This window comes from Thalassophryne amazonica, chromosome 6, assembly GCF_902500255.1.
Source record: "Thalassophryne amazonica chromosome 6, fThaAma1.1, whole genome shotgun sequence".
Classification (NCBI taxonomy): domain Eukaryota; kingdom Metazoa; phylum Chordata; class Actinopteri; order Batrachoidiformes; family Batrachoididae; genus Thalassophryne; species Thalassophryne amazonica.
The window spans coordinates 116,582,308-116,609,200 of NC_047108.1; the positions used below are offsets into that span (position 1 = coordinate 116,582,308).

The window sequence follows — 26,893 nt, forward strand, 5'->3', positions numbered from 1 at the left end:
GACAACCGCCATAAAACATCATAGAAGAAGAAGAGTTCTGGCTACTTAGCATGCTAATGGTTTTGCCTATGATGATGGTACCAAATTCCATATACTTATGAGGATCACGTCAAAATTAACCCCCCATGTTACTCCAAGGTCTACGTCAATGACACAGAACAAAAATCACGGCGATCAGATGAGCCATTATGGCATTATGCAGGATCAGACAGATGGATATTTAATGAATTATGATCTCTCTCGCTCTCTATTATATATATATATATATATATATATATATATATATATATGTGTGTGTGTGTGTGTGTGTGTGTGTGTGTGTGTGTGTGTGTGTGTGTGTATGTATCCACCTGCAGTTATATCTGTCAAGTTTATAGGTAACCTTATCAATTCCCTTGTATCAATTTGCAGGAAAACAGGTACATTCAAACTACAAAAATGGTTTGAAACACTGGAAAATGTTCCAGTGCTTTAAATTTGTTGATTTATTATTAACTTGTTGTATTGCACCACATGAATTTAAAAAAAATCTGTATTCCTTCGAATGCAAGTTTCAGAGAATGCTGAGAATGGCTTATCTTCCACCAGCCATCTTCTTCTCAAAAAAAAAAGAAAAAAAAAAGAGCATTGGCACCAACCAATAGAGAGGAAAAAAAAACCCCTGTCATCTGACAACTACTTTATAAAGCCAAACACATTTCAGAACCTTCATAAATATCTGCATATCTTCATAAATATCTGCATGAACATTTAAATAGCTGTATGTGACTTTTTTTGTTGTTTTTGGCACAAGTTTTACACTGGATGCCCTTCTTGATGTAATTCCACGTTACCTGGAGAAATGTAGCAGGGGTGGGATTTGAACCAAATGGAAAAACTCCTGTGACCACAAAATTCATCTGGACCCCACATCTGAAGTGTGGTCTCTTGAACATGATAGTAGAGAAGCTTGAATCTTTGACTGGACTGGGTTGCTTGACGCGAGGACGTTTCGCTTCAAATCGCAGAAGCTTCCTCAGCTAAAATTCTTGCTCTGGTAGTCTGACTTCTGTCTGACCCTTGTCGAGAAGAACAAACAGAAGCCACAAAAGCTGAGGGTGAGTGTTAAACCTAACCTGACACCTCTACCGAGAGGCAGACTGCTATTGGCTAGTGACTAAACAATAGCTTTAATTAGCACCTACTGTACTCTAGTTTGCACCCTCCTAATGACATGGTAGCTGTCCCTCCTAACGATGGGACTGATGCCTCTCCTGATGGCATGAATGACTCATTACCATGAACAAAAGACTGAAACTGCTTTGATCTGAGTACCCCATTGTAAACAGGAGACAAAGCGTGTCTCAAACCCCCTCGCCGGTTAAGGCTGGGTTTCAAACGTTTCACAAAGAATGCCTCCTTGACCCCTCTCTCAAACCATTTCTTCTCTCTGGCTAAGATTTTAACTTCCTTGTCCTCAAATGTGTGGTTAGTGTCTGTAAGGTGGAGATGAACTGCAGACTGAGGTCCACTGGCGCCCTCTCTGCGGTGCTGGTATAGCCTTTTGTGTAAAGGTTGCTTAGTCTCACCTATATAGTGTTTGTTACAGTTTTCCTGACATCTGATAGTATACACTACATTGCTCTGTTTGTAACTAGGGATCCTGTCTTTAGGGTGAACTAATTTCTGTCTCAAGGTGTTAAGGTTTAAAGTAAACTGGGATTTTGTGATGTCTGAAGATCCTCTGTAGTTTTTCCCCTACTTTTGCTAAATAAGGGAGAGACACTCCTCTTCTTCTTGTCTCTGTCTCCTGTCTATCTGGTCTCTTTGTTCTCTGGGACTTCTGCACTTTGTCCAGGGACCATCGTGGGTACCCACATACTGTGATGCTATTTAGTCCTCTTCTATTTTGTGTTTGTTTCATTCATATTTTAAAATGTTGTAACTCGTTGAACTACTTTCTAAAAAAATTCTAACACAACCTTTCTCATCATCGATCTCATGGAAACTTCAATATTGAGTCGACACCATTATCGACTGTGCGATAAGCTGCTAAAAAACCAATACTGCTGCATAAAATCCAACCTATACATCAAATCAACAGGTTTACAGTAATGTTTAAAAAATACCTTTTAGTTTACACAGAGGGCAACAGCTAACCTTAAAGTTCTGTACATTAGGGCACAGCAAAGTTAGGAGTCAGGCTGTGGTTAATAATAAATTACAAGGCATGCACCGGGCCATAAAGCTCTCTTTCACAAACCTGATCCAGTCCCCGGGCCTCTGGTTTGATTCCTCTGATGTAAGCACTGCAGAGGGCATCTAAAACAGGAGATGATTATATATTGTGGAGACGTTAAATGAAGCAGTACTGTGAGGGAACAAGAGAAGGAGACAAAGAGAGAACGGTGCTTCATTATGAAGACTTCCAGAATTGCAAGGGGAAAGAGAGAAGAGAGACACAATAGCAACAGTTCTGATGTTGCACCACGCCCCGAGCAAACAATGAATATGGCACATGCACATACACTCAAGCATGCACAAAGCCCATAAAAAGCACAGCCTGTGGCCATGGCGACACATGCTCTGTTGTCTTTAGATAAGGGAAGCAGGGCCTCTTCCTGGGTGTGAGTTTCATCTCGCGCACACACACACACACACACACACACACACACACACACTGAGCCGCAACAGCACTGGGGTCACGTCCATCAACGTTCAGGCATCATACTGTATATAACTTTACTTTCATCAGCAGCAAGACTCATTTTCACGTTAAAAAACAGAGGATTCATTTTTCTCCTCACACTGCACTCGGTTCAGCAGACCAGAGTGCACGATTCCATATCGATGAGAGATACCAGGAGCTCCTTGTCTAGTCTTGGAGCTGAAGTTTGTTGGAATTGTGTCTAGAATTCTCTGGCTCTGCTTATGCCATCTTGGGTAGTATTCTTCTACCCAGAATAAGAGACAGGACCCGGTGGAGAAGACCGAGTACATTATCCCTTCAAGTGGAGCTGCAGATGCAACAGTATCATCTTAAATTTTAATGAGTTTTTGGTTCTGTCTGTTTGGAATAAGTTTGACGTTTTTCACAGCGAGACAAAACAGTTAGACAAACATAATACAGGTTACGACCACTTCCGACTCCACCTCTACCTTGTGATGTTTAAAAATAACAAAAGTAAGATAGAGTTCTCAATCATCCACTTTCTGTTGCACTGGAAAAACCACAAAACAGAACAAACTGTCAACAGCAGACAGAGAGACTGAAGAGAAAAACACTGTAGAGGGCAGGTGGGGTGTCTCAAACACAGACCTGTAACCAGCTCAGGAATACAAAAATAAACGGTGCTCAATGCATGAACGCTAACTCCAACACAACACAGGACATTTCATATTATTGTATATATATATATATATATATATATATATATATATATATATATATATATATATATATATATATATATACATACATACACACACACATTCCATTTTTCTGTACCCATCTTTTAAAGATACTGTACATACAGATATATAATTTCCACTGAGTGAAATTTTAGCATTGTTTAATTTGTATCTGAGGCACCGTTACCAATAATTAGCAGGCATTAATAGCTTGGTGGCATCACCTCCACTGATGGCGCCACCACACCCAGGAAATATGCCAGTGATAGTTTTAATGTGTTTTTATGTGGTGTCTGATGTTTTACAGACACTGTACCGGACCGTCGTCGTGAAGAAGGAGCTGGAATAAGAAGGTGAGACTCTTAATTTACCAGCCGATTTACCCTCCTATCCTCACCTATGATTGTGAACTTTGGGTAATGACTGAAAGAATAAAGTCCCAGATACATGTGGCGAAAATGAGATTCCTCTGTCGGGTATCTGGTCTTACACTCCTGGACAGGGTGAGAAGCTTAACTATCCGGGAGGGACTCTGAGTAGAGTCGCTGCTTCACAAGGAATGAGCCAGCTGAGGCTGTTTGGGCATCTGGTGAGGATGCCCCCTGGTTATCCCCATAGGGAGGTCTTCCAGACCAACTGGGAGGAGTACCTGGGGCAGACCCAGGACAAGCTGGAGGAATTATATTTCCAAACTGGCTTGGGAACACCTCTGGATCCCCTGTGAAGAGTTACAGGACTCAGCAGAGGATAGGGAAGTGCAAGTTGAGCTGCTACCACCGTGACCTGGACCTGGATAAGCAGCAGACAATGAATTAATGAATGAATGGCACCCAAGCCACTCTTAAAAGAACCACCTCCAGACCACAAACATATGCATTTATCAAACACCAGAACAAAAGTTAGCCTGTTAGCCTTATCGTACTTGGTAACTACAAGATGGGGTGCAACTGGGGATCATTGGCCCATCCCAGGTTACACCTGCCTTGATACAACTCCTCAAAAAAAAGTAAAGCTACAACTCCAGCCAAACCTGTGAATGGATAACATTTACAGGTTGGCCAGGAGTTGCATTTTTACTTATTTTTGTTTAAATTCACCATGAAAATAAAAATTACGTATATATAAAATGCAGAGAGGTTCCAAAAGTCAATGATCAATCATGTCACTGACAATTCCAATTTTTTGCCATAATCGAGCAGCCCTGTGAGTGTGTGTGGTCTATTTGTTGTGGTAATTTAGATTTGCTTTGTATTTTATCATTTCCTTCACCTGTCCAGGGACTGCAGATGGAAATGAGTTTGTCGCTGAATTTGCTTCTCTCTATTTTGAGATTAATGTATTTTAAAAATGGTCACTGAAAGAAATAAACTCATAAACACTGAAGTTGAAGTGTTGACTTTCAGGATGCAAACTGTGCTCCTGTTGGACAGTTTGTGCACCCCCACCACACACACACACATTTCTGATTTCACCAAATGGAAAAATCTAACCAGGCGCAGCCAAACCATCTTTGCCCAATGGGGTCTTTTTTGACTAACGTGGCCTCTCAGCAGTCGCAGTCGACACGCGGCTCCTGGTGCCATTTTTGCATCGTATCAGTCTGTATGCAGAACAACTAGAGCAGAGTGTAAAAGAGGTCACACCACGGCGTGTGTGCCACGTGTGACTGTATATGTGCAAGGGACAACAGAAGAAAAAAAAAAGTCAGACCACAGTGCCACCCACATGACCTCCCTCATCCTGCCGCTGTGACCTTCAACGGTCTACTTGCTAACCAGTGCTGGGAAACACTTTCTTACAGCATTACAGGTAACTCGCATCCAGCAGGTGTGTCCGTGCTCTACTCATCAACCAGAAGAATAATTATCCACTGCACATACAGCACGTGCATGTCTCTCCACAGTACGTGTGCATGCAGTTCCTCCGGCAGCAGCACAAGCTACCTTTAACCGGCTGGTTTAAAACTGCAATGAGAGAAGATAAAAGGCAGAGTGAATGTCACATGACCCCAGCCCTTTACCTCTGCTTACCACAGAATCAGATAACAGCAGAAAGCAACAAAAAAAGAGAGTCTGGTTTCCTTCAGTGTATAACTGGTTATCTCAGTGCAATCTACTGCATCTGCACAGAATCAAGTATGAAAGAGAAAAGACAGAAAGAAAGGGAACAAAACCGAAGCTGCAGTTTGACTGTGCAGGCAGCGGCTAAAATAAATCCTTGCAAATGCACAGGAAACAGTCTATTTCCATTGGGTGTCTTCTCTTCTTCCATTTGTGGGAAAGAATAAAAAATTCTATATATTAGTGGATAAACAGGATGTACAGGATGTACAGTATGTACGCATGAGTTAAAAAGGACAAAACAAAGGAGACTGTAAGAATTCCTGATGTGATGCACAACTGAGGTTTGTTCACAAACAGATAATATATCACTGCAATAATGAGGCAATACACAAAGGCTACCTTCAGTTCACAGTATGACCTTATTATCAGTGTATTTTTAATAAGAGACAAGAAACCTACAGGAACTAACATCACAACCAGTTTTAGAGAACACAGTGTGCATGGAAAATTTAAACAGTGTTCACATCATCTCCCATTTAGAATCGGCATATATTGTAATTTAATGTAATTTATTTTATAATTATGCCGATGTTTTATTTTTGGATGTCAAATCTTAACTTATGCATACCTGCATGTTTGACACACACACATACATACATACACACACACACACACATATATATATGTGTGTGTGTGTGTGTGTGTGTGTGTGTGTGGCAGAGAGCTGGCTGACATGATAGAGAGTAGAAAGGCAGATGTGTGTAAGAGACCAAGTGGAAGGGAAGTAAGAGCAGGAGGTGGTAGGTTCAAGTTGTATCATGGTGTGGATGGGAGGAGAAATGGTGTTGAGGTCATTTTAAAGGTAGAGTATGTTAGTCATCATCATCATCATCAAACCTTTATCTCTTTTACAAGAGTGTCCTGGCAAGTGGCAGCAACGCGGTTACAAATGAATACAAAAACACTTACAAATAAATGCATAGACATACTTTCACTCAACATAGTCAAACAACAATATCACCATAAAAACCTGGGTCCTAAATCAATTTATTAACAGTGACAGACAGACTGCCTTTCTGCAAAGTCCTTTAAAAAACCTTTAAATGAATAAAATGAGACCAACTCCTTCAACTGTAACTCATTCTGAAGCTGATTCCATGCAGAAGGTGCTGCAAAATTAAAAGCCTTTTTGCCAAAGACAGTGCGGGCTTTAGGGACAATCAATAAAAACAGATCCTGTGAACATAGGTGATACGTCCCCGCAGGCCTCGGGAGAATGTAAGTGTTCAAATAAGGAGGAAGAAGTCCAAGTACTGCCTTATAAATAAAAAGATGCCAGTGAATCCAATGCCGAATGGAGAGAGAGAACCAACCAACCCGAGAGTACAGCAAACAGTGATGAGTGAGAGATTTTAAGTTTGTAATAAATCTCAAGGCTCCATGAAACACAGTGTCCAAGGTATGAAGACACTGGGAGGTTAAATGCATGTATAAAATATCACCATAGTCCAAGACAGACAAGAATGTTGCATTTACAAGTTGCTTTCTTGCTTCAAAAGAGTTAAGAGTGTGTTGGAGGTTAAGTGAGTGTCTGACAGGGTGATAGAACAGAATAGAATAGTCGTTATTGTCATTGTATGGTGGGGGTGGGGGGGGGTATAAAGACATTGGGGGTGATGAGTGTGAAGTTGGAAATTGAAGGGATGATGATGAATATCATCAGTGCATATGGCCCACAAGTTGGTTGTGAGATGAAGGGAAAAGAAGATTTCTGGAGTGTACCAAAGCATGAACGAGTGGTGATTGAAGTGGACTTCAATGGACATGTTGGTGAAGGGAACAGAGGTGATGAGGAAGTAATGGGTAGATATGGTATCAAGGACAGGAATCTGGAGGGGCAGATTGCAGTTGATTTTGCAAAAAAGATGGAAATGGCTGTGGTGAATACCTACTTTAAGAAAAGGGAGGAGCACAGGGTGACATATAAGAGTGGAGAAAGGTGCACACAGGTAGATTCCATTCTTTGTAAGAGATGCAAGCTCATAGAAATCAGAGACTGTAAGGTGGTGGCAGGGGAGAGTGTATCTAGACAGCATAGTATGGTAGTTTGTAGGATGACTTTAGAGGTAAAGAAGAGGAAGAGAGTGAGAGCTTAAAGGATCAGACGGTGGAAGCTGAAGGAGGAAGACTATTGTGCGAAATTCAGTGAGCAGGTGAGAGAGGCATTGGATGGAGGGGAAGCAATTATGGACAACTGGAAAAGTACCGCAGATGTGGTGAGGGAGATGGCTAAGAAGGTACTGGGTGTGATATCTAAACAGTGGAAGGAAGACCAGGAGACGTGGTAGTGTAAGGAGAAAGAGGTTGGTGAAAAATAATTGGGATAGTTGGAGAGATGAAGAAAGTTGACAGTGTGTCAGTGTTAACAGGTTTAAAGTAAACTGGGATTTTGTGCTGTCTGAAGATCCTTTGTAGTTTTTTCCCCTACTCCTGCTAAATAAGGGAAAGACACTCCTCTTCTTCTTGTCTCCGTCTCCTGTCTGTCTGGTCTCTTTGTTCTTTGGGACTTCTGCACTTTATCCAGGGACTATCGTGGGTACCCACATACTGTGAGGGTTTTCCGGACATGTTGTTGTTCTTTAGCCCTTCCCTCTGCAGTTGTGGGCACCTGTAGGGCTCTGTGTTGAAGCGTCCTGATCACCCCGAGCTTGTGTTCAAGGGGTTGGTTTGAGCCAAAGAGCAGATATTGGTCAGTGTGAGTGGGTTTTCTGGAAACCCCTGTCTGGAGCTGCCTGTTCTCTCCAATCATAACATCACAGTCCATGAAGGATAAATGGTTGCTTCTGGCATCCTCGTGTGAACTTCATATTGGAGTCCACCGAGTTGATGTGCTCTGTAAAGGCCTCCACTTCCTGTTGCTTGATGTTGCTTGATGTTGCTCCTGCCTCTCGGTAGGAGGGGTCTGGTTAGGCTTAAAACTCCAGCTTTTGTGGTTTCTGTTATTCTTCTCTACAAGAGTCAAGACAGAAGTCAGACTACCAGAGCAAGAATTTTAGCTGAGGAAGCTTCTGCGATTAGAAGCAAAATGTCATCGCGTCAAGCAACCCAGTCCAGTCGAAGATTCAAGCTTCTCTACTACAGAGAAAATGCTGTGGGTTTTTTTTCCCGGAAGTAGAGAAATTACGTCATATGTGTCATATTTTACCCCTTTAGCGCCGACCCCCAAACAAGACTGCGATGCCCAATAAGTCTGAAATTATTGTTTCTGTTATAGTGTAAGAGATGCACTGTCATAATTTTAGGCTAAGGAATGCAGCGAACACCGTGACGGTGCACAATGCACACATTCACAGTGCTTAACACTAATAACACACAGGTCAGAATTTCAACCTTCCTATGGGGACTCCCATAGAGTGCAGTACAAAATAATGCATAGGCCGTCTGAGTTCTGGAGTAGCAAACAACTGTGGGATGGGAATCACAGTCATTTTTTTATTTTTTCTATGTGTGGCCCTGCAACAGACCGGCATCCTGTTCAGGGTGCACCTCGCCTTGTTCTCTATGACTGCTGGGATAGGCTCCAGCCCCCTGCGACCCTTAATTGGACTAAGCGGTTGAAGATGTGTGTGTGTGTGTGTGTGTATATTTTTTTTTGTTGTTGTTGTTGTGAATTCTTTCTATGCTTAATTTCTATGCAACAAAACTGGGAATAATTAATTCTCATATTTTCTCAGGTGCTTTAGAGCTGAATGTATTTGCTTTGAAATATGTGCACATAATATAACCCGAATCCAATCACTAAAGTTACACATTTCATACCTTTCACACACAAACATCCTGGCACGGTCTGCAAGTTAAACTGTCTATTTTTCAATCCAGCAATATTTTGTGAAATAATCCCAAATTAAAAGAGTTCCTCACTGATGTTTGTCTGGTGGTGGTGTGTGTGTGTGTGTGTTTGCATTCTTGTAAGATATTATAAACATATTATTATGTCTGGATCGGGTGACCCTGAACCATCCCTTAGTTATGCTGCTATAGACTTAGACTGCTGGGGGGTTCCCATAATGCATTGAGTGTTTCTTTCTCTTTTTGCTCTGTATGCACCACTCTGCATTTAATCATTAGTGATTGATCTCTGCTCCCCTCCACAGCATGTCTTTTTCCCGGTTCTCTCCCTCAGCCCCAACCAGTCCCAGCAGAAGACTGCCCCTCCCTGAGCCTGGTTCTGCTGGAGGTTTCTTCCTGTTAAAAGGGAGTTTTTCCTTCCCACTGTCGCCAAGTGCTTGCTCACAGGGGGTCGTTTTGACCGTTGGGGTTTTTCCATAATTATTGTATGGCTTTGCCTTACAATATAAAGCGCCTTGGGGCAACTGTTTGTTGTGATTTGGCGCTATATAAATAAATTGATTTTGATTTGATGTCTGTAAAGCTAAGCAATTATCTGAAAACTCAGGGAAAAAGCATAGTCCCCAGTCTGTAACTTCCAAAAACTTCAATGGGCCAACACCAGTACTTTGAGGCATGCCTTTTCAACTCATCTGACTAGAATAGACAGAAGTGGTTTCAGGTGACTTAGCTACTGTATCTCACCACAGCAATGGCCAGTCTTTTCTTAGCAGGACTGATGCCTGGAGGGGGGGCAGTGTGGAGCCGAACCCCTCGTTCGCCCACAACGTACCGAGCCTGTGGTTAGAGAGAGAGAGAGAGAGAGAGACGGCAGGTAGAGAAGAGACAGAGAAGACAAAAGTGGGGAAGGAAGCAAGAAGTTGAGGCTTTAGTTTGCAATATTACAAGTAGGGGCATTTGTAAAGGAACATGTCAAGGGCCCTGTGAACCTGCACCTCCTTCTCCCTTTCTCCCGCGGCTTCAGACTTAGCGTGCACGTACAGGGGGAGGAGTAACGACATGAGACTTATACAGTGACTCTTTGCAGCGCTGTGCTCTGAGAAGAATGGAGGTTAATGAGCTGACATTGCCTCCACCCCAAACACGCCTCCTCCCCCATGCCCACCTCCCTGCTCGCTGACAAGCATAAACGACACCCCCCCCACACACTTCCGCAGCAGCGGGGACGGAGCGCTGCATCTGAGCCAGTGAGATGGAGGCTCAGGAGTATCACAGCGCAACGAGTGGATTTGCAGCGTCTTCACGTGAGCTACACAACACAAAGCAACCTGTGACTTCGGAGCAACTGTGGAAAGATAGCAATTAATATAGCCAAGAAGGTTAACAGGCACATTAGCGAGCACTGGATGCTAATTCACCTTTCCTCAGTGACGGGAAGTCAGAAGTGTGAACTGTGTCATTATAAAGATAGATTCTACATGAATGCCTTCACAACAGCTGATCATTTTTTGGACCGTCTCAGTAATGACTTCATTCAGCATTTCTTCAAGCTATATTCCTGTTAAAAGGTCTGAGAGAAGCAAATAAACAGCAACGACAGCTGTAGCAATTGCATAGCTTCTAAGCTAGTTTAGCTACTGTTCACAATATAATTTAACAACAAATATCTACTAAATAGTACTGTAAGTTCTTGTCTTAATTTTGGTTGTCCAGCATTAAGCAATTTATGTAAAACAGAAAAAGGGGCCATATTTCTCATTTTAATTCTCATCACAGTGTATCAGATAAATTAACATCTTCATATGTGATCATTTGTTCTTTCTTTACAATGACTCTGGATGCTGAGTACATAACGAGTAGTTAGAAACAATGTAATATCACACAGCTTGAAAACCGAGCCACTCTTTAACAAGCATTGCATTTTCCATTTGCGTCTAGTCCTCTTGAGATGTAGCACTAAAGACATCCAGCCAGTGCTTTAGATCGCTGATTTATGTTCAGGTCTCACAACCGTACAGTAAAACAAGACGTACCAGGACTCTAAAGACTTGGACCTTCGTTCTCAAAGATACTGTCATTGTCAAAAAAAAAAAAAAATACACTGTCAGGTCACGTCATGACTCTTCCTTCCATAAGCTCTTCCTTGGCATCTCCCAATCTCAAAGGCTGAGTAACCAGAAACATTAAGGTTACTGCCGAGATAGGTGAATCTCTCTATAACTTTGCTATTTTCACTTGCATACTCATACACTTGTGACACAGACAGAGTACAGGAAGGTATTGAAAGCCTGGATCTTTGTCTTGATCCAGGGAAATCACAAAACCACTCTGATTCCTGACTCATTTTCTCAAGTGCTACAATCAGGGCATCTCTTGATTCCACAAAGATCACAACGTCATCTACGGCAAAATTCTCCAACCCTGCTCCTGGAGGGCACCTGCTCAGTATGTTTTACAACTCCCTCCACCCACATCTAATTAACTCAGTCAGGTGTGCTTAGCCAATCAAGATCTGGGAAACACCAATGTTAATAAACCAGGTGTGACTGCAGTAGGTAGACATGGACAATATGCAGGACAGGTGCCCTCCAGGAGCAGTTGCAGAGGCCTGATCTATGGCGTCACAGTCAGGGAACATTTCCTCACCAACAAGACATCTAAACCACTGCTGTCCAAAACCCAGTCCCTGCAAACAATGAATAGTGCAGGAGCCAGAACACATCCATGACAAATGCCAGTATTCACTGGAAGCAAAGTCAGACGAATGTAATTACCTTTTTGAAATACTCCATTTTAGGCTTGAAATAAATATTATTTAGGGGGGTTAAGGTCAAAATATTGATCAGCTGTTGAACAGAACATTCAATTGGTATTGACATGAATCCCACCACTGTGGCCTCCAGTCTACAGTGACGGGCATATCACCAAACACTTCATAAGTGGACAAAAAAAAAAAAACAACTTGCTAAGGACAAACAAGTTTTGGGCTAAGACCACAAACCACAAGTCCAATGGTTCCATTGGCATGAATAAGCCATCAGGCCTTTACATGCTTTATAATTCTTGACTGACTTGATGCTGTGCAAAGGTAGAACGTGCAGTGGCCTCTAAGTTACACCACCAGAAAACCAACAAGTGTGACTGTTAACAGGTCATAGGTAATCTGAGTAAAAGCAAACACCAAGAACTAGATGAAACTGGGGAAGGGAAACAGCAGGTGTGAAGTAAAGTCGGGGTCGGCTTTTCAACAGAAGGAAAGCTAGAATCCAAATTAATGTCAACAACTTGATTTGCACAAGTCAGCCTGAGGTTAAGTAAACACGTGCAGGTGCACTCGACACTGACACCCAGCAAACTTATTTGTTTGCCAATAAAACACAAGCCCTTGCTTTTCATATTGTTCCAAAAAGACCGACTGACAACCTGTTTGACAACCGCATCACAACTTAGCCTCCAACCTTTGAGACAAAAAGTGGAACACTCCAAACCACAGGGACTGAAAAGGAAAGGGAAAAAAGAAAGACTGGATGCAGCTGTTGATACTAAGCTTTCAAAACCAGAGCTGGAGCTGCTGTATTGTATTTATTAAAACACATATTTAAAGAGTCTTTGTTGCACTACAACAGTGGCTGCCAAATGTGTTCTGCCCCTCAGGCCCCAACAGTTTGGAAGTCAGAAGACGTCAACACCCACCAAACCCCACGTACAACCACCAATAAACATCATAAAATCATCACACACACGGTCTGCATGTTTCATTTTCTTTCATTTTGTCTCTGCAAAGGTTACAGTCAGAATTGGACTGAAACAGCCTGGTTTTAAAAAATAGGAAACAAGGAGAGAGCAAGACCAAGACACACACTGGGTGTGCGTCACATTCTATTTAAAGGAAGAGTACTTCTTTATTCTGGAATGATTCAATGCAATCAGATACAATTCTTGATTAAAATATAAACATTTATTTTTCATGATCATGTAGAATCAGACAAAAGTGGCATTGCTTATCTTCAGATACACACTTCATTAACCCCTTATAGCACCTGCTATCGGACATGTTGATTTTGTTTTTACCTTGCACAGTTAATGCTCCTGCGAATAGCCAGGATAGTGTCCAAGCAGTTATGTGCACTTATTATTATTGCAGAAGGTTCCCGGTTCAAGACCACCCATGCCTGTTCTTCATATAATGTGGAGTTGTCTCAGGACGGGCATCCGGCATAAAACTTGTGCCAAACAAACATGCACATCCACCATGGATCTGCTGTGGCGAGCCCGAGTGAAAACAAGGGAGAAGCCAAACAGACTTACTATTGTTAACGTTCCTATGAACAGTCTTGCAAAAGTCTCGCACCAACCTTTGAACTGTTACGAGAGTTTGAAGACCCTGAAACAGCAGCGAAATATGCTAATTTCAATCAGATTTCCAATGCTAAAAACTGAGCCAACTGCTGGTTCATAGTACATATAAATAGATTCAGACATCCATGTATTGATGTAGTCATATCTGTTACTTTAAATGGTAATAGACTGCATTCATACTACACTTTTCCATCTGAATCAGAAACTCAAAGCGCTTTACAATGATGCCTCACATTCACACATTCACATACACACACCAATGTCAGCATGCTGCCATGCAATGCACTCACTACACACCAGGAGCAACATTGGGATTAACGGTAAGGGTGTAAGGGTGGCCCTTATTAATTTTCCCGGCTTGACTGGGGTTTGAACCGACCATCACCTCCCCAACCCCAAATGCTTTAAAATCAATTTTCAATTCATGTTGGTTAATTGTTGCACCCCTACAAGATAAGATTTATTCCATTTTGGTTTCAACTGATGTTTCCTTGAAGAATATCACCCACGAGTTCTTGTTTTTCCTCGTGAAGCTCATTAATTCAAATTTAACTGTGGTTCACATCACATATTTGTCCCCAAGTTTTTTTACTTAACCCCCCCATTTACGTACAACAGTACTAGCTTACGACGGTACATCTGCTCATACCGCAGATGAAAATAATAAAATGTTAAAAACACGCTCTTTAAAAACTGGGTATTTCCAAAAGCAGAAGAGATAATGATTGAGTGGAACGATCTCACAGGCTTGAAAATGATGGAAGATGGATGGTTAGTTGTTGCAACCCATTGCAAATCTTTTGAGTGAGTAATTTGTGGGAAGGTTTGTGAATTTTTAATATTGTTAAAGTGAAAAGCCCCAAGAATACAAACTCCATAAAATAATAACCGGCATTTCACCTTAGCACGATCCGAGCCTCTCAATTATTTACCACTAATGAATTGCCTGAGGCAATATTCTTCCTAAGTGCAATATCAACCCTCCCAGAGATCCTAAATCATCTCGCTCAAATACTTAAGTACATTTACTCAATTATTTTCATCGTCCCCTATATAAAAGAGACAAGAATGTACAAGCTCTGCTCTCCACTTTGTTCTACATGCATAGATCCATCCTATGATATTTTGAGAAAAATCTCACCATACACACAAAAGAAATCTTTTTGTCAAGGTATAGCCAAATTTAAGAATACACACTGATTGAAAAAAAAGCAATTACCAGCTTGTTAACTTTTGTCTCTTTGCCTGGCTGAGGTGTAGAAGAACACAAGCAAGTACGACCCTCCCACAGGCTAGTTGACCTGAGTGCACACCGAGACATCATGCCCACACCTGCACTGGAGCATCAGGTCCTGAGACAGGAAACCAGTACAGAGGGGATACGAGCGCAAAGACAATTGAATGCATGAAAATAAGCAAGACCTGTGTTGTAAAAGGGTAAAGGAGACAGCGTCTCAGAAAAACCCAGTTAATCTGTACTTTGATACGGTTAAACGCCCGTGGGGGTGCGATTTCACCAAAGGACTGTTTAATAAATTCTAACAAATAAAATGATCATATACTCTCAAGTCAGGTTGGGTCAGTCTTCTTGGCCTTTACAAGTTGCTGGATCACACCCAGAGAAACAGGCCACATGGACAAAACTGAATCTTTCAAAGTAATCATTCGTCTGACAAAGTCATTCCAGCAGAACCCAAATATCCCCCAAAGACACATCGTACCTAAGACGTCCACTTGCCACCATAGGTTATTAGAACTTCTGTTGGGTGTTTCTGGGCTTTATTTAGGTCTCTTAATTCATTCATTATTCAATGACCTAGTGGGCTGTGAGTACCAATTATTGTTCGATCATCAAACCACTGACCTATCATCAGTCCTGTTCATGAATTTGTGTGAGACTCTATCCTGTCCTATTTACCACTGGCTTCCATGTAAAACATCAAACTGGAGCAATTTTAGGTTCAGCATCTTGCTGCAGTTCTTTGACAAACAGACAGGAGTAGCTCCTGAACACACCACAGCCGCTTCAGCTCATGAACAAACAGCAGTATTATCTGATCATTATCTGGGTCATCTTACTGTATATTCAGGCCAGTGCAGTAATTGATGAGTACTGTAATCATTTCAGATCCACTTACTTTAATTCTGTTTATCCACAACTGTCTGCACAGAGCCTGAATGCAATATGCACTCCTGTTGTTTGCTCGAGTGTTTCTTTTTGGTGTGTGTTTTGACATGCATATAGTATGTATGTATATACACACACACATGAGCACATGCCAGAACTCATAGATGCACATACACTCAGCTGTACTGCCACAATTATCGTTATTGTTAATCTTCACCAAGAAAAAAAAAATGTGACAGCCGTCATCCTTCTGGTGCATAACGCCACTCGGGACTGACGCGTGTTAGTTCACGCTATCCAGATGTAATCATCAACTACACAAGAGAGAAATTAACGTGTAAAGGATCCAGTTCCCAGGCAGCTGGTGGCTGTAAATTCCTATTAGAGACTAAAAACACGGAGAGTTTGAAAGAAAACATTGTATTTTGCTTTTAAGTGCTTCAGGGATTAGGTCCTGGGGCTCTAAAAGGAAAAAAATTGCATTAAAATAATCCACTATTTGCATGTTTTTATCTCACAAAGGAGACTCACATAGACACATATATATAGACACCAACCCCCACTCGTTCACTCTCCTTCCTCACTTATTCATTTTTTTTACTGCCCTTCCCCCATTCTGGGTGCACATACACATCACACGTATACGCACTGTCATCATTAAACACATGCACACACACACACACACACACACACACACACACACACACACACACACACACACACACACACACACACACACACACACACACACACACACACAGATCAACCTGATGCCATCTGCTCTGCGCGCTCAGTACAATCCTTGCAGAATACATTATTCACTACAATACATCACATCACATTCCCTCAATGTCACAGCCTTGTGCGAGAGAGAGAGAGAGAGAGAGAGAGAGAGAGAGAGGGAGAAAGAGAGAGAGAGAGCGAGAGAGAGAGAGAGAGAGAGAGAGAGAGAGAGAGAGAGAGCACAGCGAAGCGTGAAACGCCTCTTGTTCTCTGTCGGCTGAGGGAGAGAGAGAGTGACCGCATGGTCCTGTTAACGGGGACAAATGTTGGTAAAATTAGAAAACAAAAACCAAAAAAGTTACTTTAGCTTATAGGTTAAAGTTCAGTGTATAAAAGTGCAGGACAATGACACCGCTCATACTGGTCCTTTGCAGTTTTTAGAACCTCAAAAGTGTTTTTGGAGCACTATCAGGACTGCTGTTTGATTTGATCGGTGGGCTGACTCATACGAGGTCTGTTAGAAACTATCCGACCTTTTTATCTTTTTAAAAAACTATATGGATTTGAATCATGTGTGATTGCATCAGCCAAGCTTGAACCTTCGTGCGCATGCGTGAGTTTTTTCACGCCTGTCGGTTGCGTCATTCGCCTGTGGGCAGGCTTTGAGTGAGCACTGGTCCACCCCCCTCATCGGATTTTCATTGTCAGGGAAATGGCTGAGCGATTGGAGCAGCGCTGAATCAAATTTTTCCAGAAACTGTGAGAGACAGCCAGGTGGAAACCATTCGGAAGATTCAGACGGCTTTCGGTGAGGATACTCTGGGTGTCACACAGATTAAGGAGTGTTACAACCGGATTAAAGCTGGCCCACAGCAGCAGAGGGCGCGCCGCGCTCCGAGCGGCCATCGACAGGCTGAAACGACCAGATCATTTCCAAAGTGAATGCTGTGTTGATCCGGGACGTCGTCTGACTACCAGAGAAATTGCAGAAGAGGTGGACATCAGCACTTTTGCGGCACATTCCACTGTTACAAGAGGTTTTGTAATGAAAGACGTGCGGAGGAATTTGCGCGTCGGGACGGAGCCGCAATGGCGCACAACAAAAAGCACGTCCAACAGGACAAGTTGTGACATGTCCAGCTGTTACACAATTTCTCGGATACTCACTCGACTGAAAAGCCACCGAAAGCCGTCTGAATCTTCCGAATGGTTTCCAACACAAAATCTCCTGTAACAGTGGAATGTGCCACAAAAGTGCTGATGTTCACCTCTTCTGCAATTTCTCTGGTCTTATTATTGTTTGTTAAAGCCACCGTCTGTAGGATTTAGTGTCATCTGGCAGTGAGCTATCCGATTGCATCATGACTTTGTTTCCCTTCACGTTTTCGCTTCTTTGGCATTGGGGGATCAATGCTCCCTCCCCTTCTCTTGTGATAACAGTATGCCTGATGCTCCCTATGACAAACTTGTGACGCTGCATTAGCAACCAGTGGACTGTCTATAGGCGAGCAGCCACAGATTCATCTTCTCCCCCCACCATTCAATGCAATGCAAAATGCAAAAGACGGAGTAAAGCCACCTTGACGCTTGCACGAATTTGAGCATGAAGCTGGGCGTGCCAATGAGTAAACTCATCACAAACTGTTGTAAACTGTGCGATGCCCTGCGCGCAATAACACGCAGTGACATGCAGTGTTTGCGGAGATGTTGTGTAATGTTCATAACTAGTTCCTGCAAGTGGCACGAAAAATAATGCTTGACAGAAATTTTGAACATTTCAAAATTTGCGGACTGGCACGCAGCCTCGCACAGTTTGCAACGGTTTACGATGAGTTTACTCACTGGCAAGCTCGAGCTGGGATCAAGTTTGTGCAAGAGTCAAGGTGGCTTAAGTACATCCCATTTTGGCTACTCTACCAACATGGCCGTCATGAGGTGGCCCATTCTCTTGTAGATATGAAGGCCTCTTTCAAAGCTCATGGAAACACATCGTTCTGTCGGTTCATGTCATTATAAACTAATGAACAGATGGTTATGAATACTATATTCCATTGGTGCTTGTAAACACCTCTAAATCCTACACACTGTAGTTTTAGACAAAAATGTTCTACAATGTGTTGCTGTTTAAGGTGGACACCACTGACTACTTATTTCAATGACTCTACATATACTTTGAATACTTTATAATTGCATAACTCTTACATGAATATGTAGAACTGTGAAGTAAAAAGTCAAGTCATATCTCGGTGTCATGTATATACAGTCAGGTCCATTTTTGTCATTTTTCCTCGATGTACCACCACAGTGGAGCTGAAGGAAAACAATCCATGTGTGCTTGTAGTGTCAACTTCTAACCTTAAATTCATGGTTTAATAATAATAAATGAATTAGTTTTTCAGCATCACTCTGAGACAAGACCTTTCTAATTTTAGAGATATTGCGTAAATGCAAAAAAGCAGTTCTACATATTTGTTTAATATGCGCTTTGAATGACATATCCTGATCAAAAATGACTCCAAGATTTCTCACAGTATTACTAGAGGTCAGGGTAATGCCATCCAGAGTAAGGATCTGGTTAGACACCATGTTTCTAAGATTTGTGGGGCCAAGTACAATAACTTCAGTTTTATCTGAGTTTAAAAGCAGGAAATTAGAGGTCATCCATGTCTTTATGTCTGTAAGACAATCCTGCAGTTTAGCTAATTGGTGTGTGTCCTCTGGCTTCATGGATAGATAAAGCTGGGTATCATCTGCATAACAATGAAAATTTAAGCAATGCCGTCTAATAATACTGCCTAAGGGAAGCATGTATAAAGTGAATAAAATTGGTCCTAGCACAGAACCTTGTGGAACTCCATAATTAACCTTAGTCTGTGAAGAAGATTCCCCATTTACATGAACAAATTGTAATCTATTAGATAAATATGATTCAAACCACCGCAGCGCAGTGCCTTTAACACCTATGGCATGCTCTAATCTCTGTAATAAAATGTTATGGTCAACAGTATCAAAAGCAGCACTGAGGTCTAACAGAACAAGCACAGAGATGAGTCCACTGTCTGAGGCCATAAGAAGATCATTTGTAACCTTCACTAATGCTGTTTCTGTACTATGATGAATTCTAAAACCTGACTGAAACTCTTCAAATAGACCATTCCTCTGCAGATGATCAGTTAGCTGTTTTACAACTACCCTTTCAAGAATTTGTGAGAGAAAAGGAAGGTTGGAGATTGGCCTATAATTAGCAAAGATAGCTGGGTCAAGTGATGGCTTTTTAAGTAATGGTTTAATTACTGCCACCTTAAAAGCCTGTGGTACGTAGCCAACTAATAAAGATAGATTGATCATATTTAAGATCGAAGCATTAAATAATGGTAGGGCTTCCTTGAGCAGCCTGGTAGGAATGGGGTCTAATAGACATGTTGATGGTTTGGATGAAGTAACTAATGAAAATAACTCAGACAGAACAATCGGAGAGAAAGAGTCTAACCAAATACCGACATCACTGAAAGCAGCCAAAGATAACGATACGTCTTTGGGATGGTTATGAGTAATTTTTTCTCTAATAGTTAAAATTTTATTAGCAAAGAAAGTCATGAAGTCATTACTAGTTAAAGTTAAAGGAATACTCGGCTCAATAGAGCTCTGACTCTGTCAGCCTGGCTACAGTGCTGAAAAGAAACCTGGGGTTGTTCTTATTTTGTTCAATTAGTGATGAGTAGTAAGATGTCCTAGCTTTACGGAGGGCTTTTTTATAGAGCAACAGACTCTTTTTCCAGGCTAAGTGAAGATCTTCTAAATTAGTGAGACGCCATTTCCTCTCCAAGTTACGGGTTATCTGCTTTAAGCTGCGAGTTTGTGAGTTATACCACGGAGTCAGGCACTTCTGATTTAAAGCTCTCTTTTTCAGAGGAGCTACAGCATCCAAAGTTGTCTTCAATGAGGATGTAAAACTATTGACGAGATACTCTATCTCACTTACAGAGTTTAGGTAGCTACTCTGCACTGTGTTGGTATATGGCATCAGAGAACATAAAGAAGGAATCATATCCTTAAACCTAGTTACAGCGCTTTCTGAAAGACTTCTAGTGTAATGAAACTTATTCCCCACTGCTGGGTAGTCCATCAGAGATGTAAATGTTATTAAGAAATGATCAGACAGAAGGGAGTTTTCAGGGAATACTGTTAAGTCTTCAATTTCCATACCATAAGTCAGAACAAGATCTAAGATATGATTAAAGTGGTGGGTGGACTCATTTACATTTTGAGCAAAGCCAATTGAGTCTAATAATAGATTAAATGCAGTGTTGAGGCTGTCATTCTCAGCATCTGTGTGGATGTTAAAATCGCCCACTATAATTATCTTATCTGAGCTAAGCACTAAGTCAGACAAAAGGTCTGAAAATTCACAGAGAAACTCACAGTAACGACCAGGTGGATGATAGATAATAACAAATAAAACTGGTTTTTGGGACTTCCAATTTGGATGGACAAGACTAAGAGTCAAGCTTTCAAATGAATTAAAGCTCTGTCTGGGTTTTTGATTAATTAATAAGCTGGAATGGAAGATTGCTGCTAATCCTCCGCCTCGGCCCGTGCTACGAGCATTCTGGCAGTTAGTGTGACTCGGGGGTGTTGACTCATTTAAACTAACATATTCATCCTGCTGTAACCAGGTTTCTGTAAGGCAGAATAAATCAATATGTTGATCAATTATTATATCATTTACTAACAGGGACTTAGAAGAGAGAGACCTAATGTTTAATAGACCACATTTAACTGTTTTAGTCTGTGGTGCAGTTGAAGGTGCTATATTATTTTTTTCTTTTTGAATTTTTATGCTTAAATAGATTTTTGCTGGTTATTGGTGGTCTGGGAGCAGGCACCGTCTCTACGGGGATGGGGTAATGAGGGGATGGCAGGGGGAGAGAAGCTGCAGAGAGGTGTGTAAGACTACAACTCTGCTTCCTGGTCCCAACCCTGGATAGTCAGGGTTTGGAGGATTTAAGAAAATTGGCCAGATTTCTAGAAATGAGAGCTGCTCCATCCAAAGTGGGATGGATGCTGTCTCTCCTAACAAGACCAGGTTTTCCCCAGAAGCTTTGCCAATTATCTATGAAGCCCACCTCATTTTTTGGACACCACTCAGACAGCCAGCAATTCAAGGAGAACATGCGGCTAAACATGTCACTCCCGGTCCGATTGGGGAGGGGCCCAGAGAAAACTACAGAGTCCGACATTGTTTTTGCAAAGTTACACACCGATTCAATGTTAATTTTAGTGACCTCCGATTGGCGTAACCGGGTGTCATTACTGCCGACGTGAATTACAATCTTACCAAATTTAGGCTTAGCCTTAGCCAGCAGTTTCAAATTTCCTTCGATGTCGCCTGCTCTGGCCCCAGGAAGACAATTGACTATGGTTGCTGGTGTCGCTAACTTCACATTTCTCAAAACAGAGTCGCCAATAACCAGAGTTTGATCCTCGGCGGGTGTGTCGTCGAGTGGGGAAAAATGGTTAGAAATGTGAACAGGTTGGTGGTGTACACGGGGCTTCTGTTTAGAACTACGCTTCCTCCTCACAGTCACCCAGTCGGCCTGCTTTCCTGGCTGTTCGGGATCTGCCAGAGGGAAACTAATGGCGGCTAAGCTACCTTGGTACGCACCGACTACAGGGGCCTGGCTAGCTGTACAATTTTCCACGGTGCGGAGCCGAGTCTCCAATTCGCCCAGCCTGGACTCCAAAGCTACAAATAAGCTACACTTATTACAAGTACCATTACTGCTAAAGGAGGCCGAGGAATAACTAAACATTTCACACCCAGAGCAGAAAAGTGCAGGAGAGACAGGAGAAGCCGCCATGCTAAACCGGCTAAGAGCTAGTAGCTGCGCTAAGCTCGCGGATTCCTAAAAACACACAAAGTGAATAATGTGTAAATAATTTAGAGGTGATTCAGCAGAGGGAGTGCTTTAGTTAAGGCACGTGAAGATTACACTGTGAAACAAATCGTTATCTAGGTAACTAGATCAATCTAACTGCGCAGCTAAACAGCTAACAGATACAGAAAAACACTGCTGTGCTCCGGAACAGGAAGTGATACAATACCGCAGTGAGAGCCAACCACCAGTAGAGGCCTTTTGACCGGAGCAGCAAGAGAAAATCAGCTAGGATGAGACGATTTACCCAGACTCCTAATAGTGACTCACCAGCATTTCACAGATCGGGCCTCTGCGTCCTGACGCCGCGCCTTTTCCCACTCACATCTCGCTGCCGCAGGTGTTTGTTTCAGTGTGACAAACACAGTTATGAGTAGTTGTTGGCGCTCTTTTCTCTTCTGGACAACAAGATTCTTATAAACAGATACACAGAACACAGAACACTGTAAAAAAAAAAAAAGGCATGCAAAATTGGACTAAATACTCCGCGAGACTCCGAGGCCACGACAAGTGAACGGCGTTATAGCGAGGGACCACTGTATTCTCTTTTCACATGTCAATAATTCTTGACATGTGGATATTTGCTCGCTCAATTAATAAGACACGCCTAATCTGTCAGATTTCTTTATTTTTTAAATGTATTTCTGTATTTATTTTATTGTGACAACCGAATGGAGACAACAAAACCTGACTGCAGCACGGGCGAATTAAGGGAATGACGAAACTACAGTTGTTATTATCAATTTCATAGTCTAAAACGATCACACCACATGAAGTTAAGCTCTGGAGAAAAAGGCGAGCAGCGCTTTCTTTGCAGTCAGTGCTGTGGCCACGGATCGTGCTCCATAACAATCCCGCAAAGGCGGTATTTGTATTGATTATTATGTAGTATAATCAGGAAAGTGTTATTTATGTAACATATGCATTGATTTGTATAATGGCACTGTTTATCATGTTGATCATCTTCATTTTTATGTGGATTCCAGCTCTGGTTCATTTTGGTGTATAATTTACACCACCTCTCGACCTGGTGTATATTTTCAGCGCAGCGTATGCCAACGACCACATTGATAAATGCCAAGTAGCGCAGCCGTTTTGGTGTACACCCCATCATATACGCTCAAATATCGCTGTATGCAACGTTGATACATGAGGCCCACTGGATGTATTTTTAAAACTGCGCCTGTTACAGCCCAGTTGGAAGTACAGCTGACCATAGTGTATCTTGGCAAAATAAAGCAATACGGTTCATAGGTAATTATGTGTGACAGGGAGAATTGTATTAACAGACCATCTAAAAAGTCTTGTCCTGCAGAACACACTGAGACTAAAGCTCAAAAAGAGTGAGAAGACATACAGCAGTTCACTCAAGATCACCTCTCTGATCCAAAGAACATTGATGCAGTGGATCAATCTGTTGTGAAAGCAATTTGTGAGAGACAGCTCATCTACAGTATCAGTCCTGAAGATGAGGATAATGAAGCAGATCAGAGAATATTTACAGACGAATCTTTGAAATGCTGAAACAAGCACCAAATTTGGCATAAATACTCCTTGGACATTACTCTTTTGTAAAAGCACGTTAGCCACCTAAATTTTCAATACTCAGCCAGGTAGGGGTCAATTGAAGAATTACACAAGGGTCAACATTTAAAAATGCTCCAATCATATTGAAAACTACACCACATTATTTGTCTGATCACAAAGATTCCAAATAGATATAGTTTGGACTATCTGCGACTGAATTTTCTGGAGTTATAGGGTAAAAACAACAAGAATTGTGACAAAGGTCAATTTCAGATTGTACCGGGGTCAAAAGTTAAAGTTGCTCCAATTTGCTCAAATTTTCCAACCCCACAAAGACAAATCTCATTGGCATGAACATGTGAGGCCCCTCGTCCATGCTTATAACTGTACCAGGAATGAGGTGACCTGTTTCACCCCATATGAACTGATGTTTGGCGTCAACCTCACTTACCAGTTGACCTAGCTTTTGGGTTGCCAGTACAAGGGGAGAGCATACATCCCATTCTGAGTATGTACAAATTTAGAATCCGATCTCTTCTGATAGTAGCCCAGGTTATCCTTCCTCTTTTATTACACTGTAATCTACATTTATATTGCTAATTTGGTTACACTGACATTTAAGCTTCAAACCCACTCTGTAGAACATTTATGGGTGATGTCATGGAGGGTTTGTCCAGTTCTACATAACTACAGTCTATGAATCACATCCCAACACCACTGCAACACATGCTGTACACTCGATTCCGATTCTTCGGGTGACGATTCGATTCAGAATCGATTTTCAATTCAAAGAGCTCTGAGAAATAGTTATATTACTTAAAAAATGTTTATGTTTAAGAAAATGCAGCATTACAAGGTTAATCAAGTGATTCTAGATGTAAACTTAATCCTTTTAGCTCCGGGTCATAGCGTAGCATGTGGGCTTGCGGAGTTGCACACTGCATAAGTCATGTCATGCTCCTTCTTACGCAGCAAATAATAAAATCCAAAATGCGCTCAAACATTTGCCTTCAGCAAAGACGGTGCTGGCTGAATTACCTCTTCGTCCGCCATGCTAAGCTACAGCTCACGAATGTTTGAAGCACGCCAGACCCTCCCCTCCTGGGGACGCTGTAGTATGGAAGCCGTTGCCTGACAAACAGTACACGCAGCGAGTAAGTAAGAAAATGTTTAAAAATATGCTTTTTAAAAATCGATTCTTGGACATTTTGGATCGATTCAGAATTGTAATAAATAAGAATCGCAATTCGGACGTGAATCGATTTTTTCCGGCACCCCCACTGTACACAATAATACAGGAAGTGCATGAAAAAAACCTTTTAACACAATAATGTAAACACACGTAAATAAGGAGAAAAAAAGAAACAGAGCAAGCATGAGATAGACAGATATGCATAGACATGTTAAAAAAGAATAGCTGGCTGCTTAGTTTATGTTGGTGTCCCTGGTTCTTTTCTTGTGTGTATAATGTGATTGTGTATGTGTGTGTGTCAGTGCTGTGCAGTGGTGCAGCAAAGAAAAGGAACAGCTGGCAACCCACACTTGACTATGTACTGACCTGCTTTGCATTCACCTGTTATTCAGGCGAACCTAATGTTTCCACTTGGCTCTGCTGCAGCTAAGCTGCAATTAACCTCACGGTGAGTTTGAGGCGAGCAAGTCTTCAGTCATTTAACAAAGAATATAGCTTTTTTTCCCACTGAGTTTCACATTTTCAATCACAGAGAGGAAACTTATTCTTCAAGAGAAAATTCTAACCAGAGATTGAATACTTTCATAATGATCATATCCGAGTGCTGAACCACCCCATGCTGAGCATCAGCCCACCCCCTTTTATGAAGAAAGCTGGTTGAACGTTTACCCAAAATTATTTTTTATTTACAACCCCAATTCCAATGAAGTTGGGACGTTGTGTAAAATGTAAATAAAAACAGAATACAATGATTTGCAAATCCTCTTCAACCTATACTCAACTGAATACACCACAAAGACAAGATATTTAATGTTCAAACTGATAGACTTTTTGTTTTTGTGCAAATATTTGCTCATTTTGAAATGGATGCCTGCAACACGTTTCAAAAAAGCTGCAAGTGAAACGTCCTCGCGTCAAGCAACCCAGTCCAGTGGAAGATTCAAGCTTCTTTACTAAAAGGACAAAAACTGACACAAACGGGTGAGTTATCTGTGATTTATTTTTCATTTATGATGAAATCAGACATTTTATTGAAATGGGCGGTCTGATGACCGTAACTTTTCACATTATTACCAGAGGCCAAAACATGGCCATTGGGTACTGGGCACCGTAGTCTCATTTGAGGGTGGGTAAATGAAAGACCATATGACGCAAAAATTGTACTTCTGGGGACAGCCCCATAATCAATTTCACATTAAATATTGCTAAAACTTACCGACACAACCTCTCCCATTTACCTCATCTTCCCTTCTCCACTGGGAACCCCCAAAAAAACCTGCACTTTCGCGACTGCTTCAGTGACTGCAGCCGAAAACAAGAGGTAGGGGGAGGTGATGGTCTAGTGATTTAGGCGTTGGGCTTGAGACCAGAAGATCCTCAGTTCAAATCCCAGCCTGACTGGAAAATCACTAAGGACCCTTGGGCAAGATCTTTAATCCCCTATTGCGCCCGGTGTGTAGTGAGCGCCTTGTATGACAGGACCCCCACATCGGGGTGAATGTGAGGTGTTATTTGTAAAGCGCTTTGAGCGTCTGATGCTGATGGAAAAGTTGCACACTGGCAGGCTGTCCCTGGAAATGGTCAAATCCCGCGATATCACGCAGAGGTTCAAACGAGACCGCGGTGCGAGGACTTTGCATCCGTCCGTCCGTCTGTCCGTGCTTAGCATAACTCCAGTCCTATTACTGCCAGAGTTGTCAAATTTACAGGGAACATTTTTGAAACA

General features: G+C 41.9%; 1 protein-coding gene across 1 annotated transcript in view; it reads right to left on the reverse strand.

Annotated features, from left to right (window-relative positions):
• The window catches only part of LOC117512968 (thymocyte selection-associated high mobility group box protein TOX-like), a 255,724-nt gene that overhangs the window by 164,837 nt on the left and 63,994 nt on the right, over positions 1-26,893 (reverse strand). Inside the window, exon 2 of the mRNA XM_034173220.1 lies at positions 10,047-10,139. Within this exon, the coding sequence (XP_034029111.1) occupies positions 10,047-10,139 (93 nt within the window). The remainder of the gene's footprint in view (positions 1-10,046; positions 10,140-26,893) is intronic.